A 3,667-nucleotide genomic window follows, 5' to 3' on the forward strand; every position below is an offset into this window, starting at 1 on the left:
CATTAGCACCTCTAGTAATATATTTACTGAGAAAAATGTTGACGTGTTCAATACTTATTTTACCCGCTGTAATTAAATGAATTGTTTAGCTTTGTAGCAGCATCATAGGAGTAATGTTGTTTAGAATGAGAAGATGTGTTCTAGCCAACGACTTTGAAGACATTCAGGAATTGGACGATGAAGATCTAGGTTTTTTTTCATTGTTATCCGCGCACATGAAACGAAGACATGAACATCAGTTGCACGTTATCGTGCTCAATAGGACCAGATGATGTCCATCTCTCTAATTTAACAATCCGCTTCTGGGAGTGGACCGTTTTCAGCGACATGCAGAAGAAGCGTGTGTTGCTCCGCATAAACAAGCTCACAAAGCGCTGACCAATTACACACTGTGACAGACACGGTCTGCAAGACAGAGTTTTGACTGGATTAGAAAAATTAATCTGTCAAAACTTACCCCTGTGTATAATACAACCCCACAGATTGATGGATGAGTTTTGGGGGTTACATTTTTTGCATTATACACAGATACAGTAGATCAGTCTTAGGTGATTTGATTGTAAGTGGACAACTCTGACAGAGAGTTCACATCTGGATGGTAAACATGTATCCTAAATTGTTTTGGCATTTGGATGTCAGTTACCTTCTCTGTATGCAGTCACACACAAACAGCACACAGTGGACTTGCCAGATGGACTGTAACTGTAGCATTAGCATTGTGTTTTTAGACAATTATAATGCAGCATAATGCTCCTCAGATGTGATTGGCACAGCATATTATAGCTTACAAGGACCACAATAGGTCCAATCAGCTCTAAAAACAATAGAAGTAATTTAGTCAGTAACCTTTCATAAGTTAAAATAAATTACTCTTTTTTTAACTAAATCCTCTATGGAGATAATTTAGTCTCAAAAAGATTTGAGCAAGCACAAGTGCACACAAAACAAGATTCAAGTGAGCACATTAAGATTCAAACGAACAAGTAACAAAATTTGCAGACTCACAAGCACGAGGTTCTGCTCATGTGTGAATCTTTTTTAGATTTACTTACCACTGCAGATTCACATACTACTGCATTCAGTTTGCACTGATATAAAGACATATGATATAAAGTGACATTTGAGCCTTACCACATTTACTGGATTGACAAAAATACATTTTTGACTTGTCAGAATAGCTCATAACCTATATTCAACCACTTTCTCTTACATAGGCATTACTGGGTTACGCAAATTCCACGCGCTCATTTGAATCATGATGTGCTGACTTGAACCTTGTGGTGCTTACTTAAATGTTGTGTGCAGTCAAATCTTTTTGACACTAATCTATCTCTATAATCCTCCCCTGCCCATTTTATAGAATAGTGAGAAACCACCCCCGTGTATACTGTTTGCTCTCTGTTCATCACTTACTAGAGTATAAGCCAGCAAAGTTCCTATAGACATCATCTCTATGAGGTCTCTGAGGCTGACCAGAAGGGACAGGAGGGCTGCCAGAAAGCCTGACACCACACAGGCGACAGCAGGGGTCTCTGTGTACGAGGACACATGGGCCAGGAACCTGAATACAAAAGGATGAGTAAACAGAGACTCTGTTACATGACGTATATCATTTATACTGCTGTGTAAGCAAACAGAACTATAGACCTACTTAAAGAGCAGGCCGTCTCCTGCCATGGCATAGATGACCCTGGGCATGGGGAACAGGGACCCCAGCAGAGAGACAGTGAGTCCAGCTATAGATCCAACAGCAACAATGTATTTTGCAAACATGCAGCCGTGCACGGCAAACATTTCCATCAGTGGAGCGTCGGCATCGATTTCAGTGTACGGAACCATTAATGTTAGGATCACAGAGACCTGGGTGACAGACACAAAAACGTTTGGTTATTACGTTCAGTATTTGTGCTTTCAACTATGTCTAAAACATTTTTATATATAGCATAATGAAAAACTAAGTACAGGCCAAAAAAAAAAAAAAAAACAATGACATCCACAGAAAAATTAAACCAAAACATATTCAACATAAAAAGGCATTTGTGTTGCTTTTTCCCTGACTTTACCAAAATTCGACTTGTATTCACATAAGATATTGTTAAGTACTCTGCACATCACACAAAGTTCTCATTAGTCATGTTTCTGTGTGCGTGTGTGTGGCCTTGTTTTTCCTACATTTTGGGGCCCAGTTTTAAGGAAAACGCAGCCTTGTGGGGACCGGGTGCTCCTTGTGGAGCCCAAAGCCTGGGCCCTACAACTTCAGAGGCTGATTTTGGGTGGGGGGGTTGGGTTTAGGACCAAGTTGTGAATTGATTTTATGTTAGTTTTAGGGTCAGGTAGGTAGGTACCTGTGAGGTTAGCTTTAGGGTTTGTGGTCAGGGTTAGGATATAAAATTACCAAAAAAATGAATGGAAGTCAATGGACGGGCCCCACAAGGATATAAAAACAAGTTTGTGTTTGTGTGTGTGTTGCGTGTGTGAGCATTTTTATTTTAATTGCTGCGTTGGAAGGATGAAATCATGCTGGGCCAGCTGTCACATATCCTGTACTGCAAAAAGAGATAATTCTGCATGAATATTACAATAAATAAATAGCTTGAAGTCTGTTTAAATAACTATTACAGGGCTTTAAACAAATCATTAACTCCTAATTACTGTCTCAGTGATGAGTGTATGTTTAGACTTGACACTTATCTTTTATGGACTGTAAACAGAACCATACCGTCCTAATTTTGTTGTTTACCTGAAGACAGAAGTGCTACTGTTTTTAAATCTGATGTGTGGGAGGAAAAAAATGTTGCTTGAAGCTTGAGTCATGTGACTGACCTACATTAGGCTGGCTTTAGTCTGTATAGGTAAACAAATAGGACAAATGTAGAATATTTTTAATTTGACTGTTCTTTCTTCGGGGGTCACCACAGTGAGTCATCCTCCTCCACCTTACTCTGTCCTCTGCATCCTGTTCTCACCACAACTACGTCCATGTGCTCGATAACTGTGTCCATATACTGTATCTTCTCGTTGTCTTTTTCCTGGCAGCTGCATCACTAACATCCTTCTACTAATTTACCCACTGTCCCTCGTCTGGACATGTCCAAACCATCTCAGTCTGGCCTCTCTAACTTTATCTGCCTGTGCTGTACCTCTCAGTCCGAATCATCCTTGTCACTCCCCAGGAGAACCTCAACATCTTCAGCTCCAACACTTCCAGTTCTGTCTCCTGTTTTTTTCATTAATGCCACTGTCTCAAAATCATATTTGCATAGCTAGTCTCAGGGGCTCAGTGCTGATCCTTCAAGGGATCCCGGACTAGTTGTAACATTAGACTTTATTTGATAAACATATATTTTAACCGTAAAATAAAGGCTGTAAAAATACTGTAGGCTGTTTAGTTTTGTAATTTTTTTAAATATATTTTAACGCGGATGGAGCCATTTTATTTACACACAAAGCATTCTGGGTAAATGATGACATCAACTAGGTCATCGTGCGAGGCTGCTAGCGAGCTATATCCACCCTGAAGGTTAATCTTGGACAATATCTGATGATCGACTCTTTTAAATGAAACCAGAGAGCGTTGACAGAGAGGAGAAGGTTTTGTGTTCCCCTCTCTGTCATGTGGATGGAGGACCTCAGTGACGAGAGGAGAATGTGTAGCACTGAGCTAATA

At 40.0% G+C, this 3,667-nt stretch overlaps 1 protein-coding gene across 1 annotated transcript in view; it reads right to left on the reverse strand.

The window, feature by feature from the left end:
- slc7a14a (solute carrier family 7 member 14a) overlaps positions 1 to 3,667 on the reverse strand; it is a gene marked incomplete at its 5' end in the record, with an annotated part of 21,324 nt that overhangs the window by 8,484 nt on the left and 9,173 nt on the right. Inside the window, 2 exon segments of the mRNA XM_014028246.1 lie at positions 1,414 to 1,561; positions 1,652 to 1,860. Of these exon segments, the coding sequence (XP_013883700.1) occupies positions 1,414 to 1,561; positions 1,652 to 1,860 (357 nt within the window).

Source organism: Austrofundulus limnaeus, unplaced genomic scaffold, assembly GCF_001266775.1.
Source record: "Austrofundulus limnaeus strain Quisiro unplaced genomic scaffold, Austrofundulus_limnaeus-1.0 Scaffold733, whole genome shotgun sequence".
In the NCBI taxonomy this organism is placed as follows: Eukaryota; Metazoa; Chordata; class Actinopteri; order Cyprinodontiformes; family Rivulidae; genus Austrofundulus; species Austrofundulus limnaeus.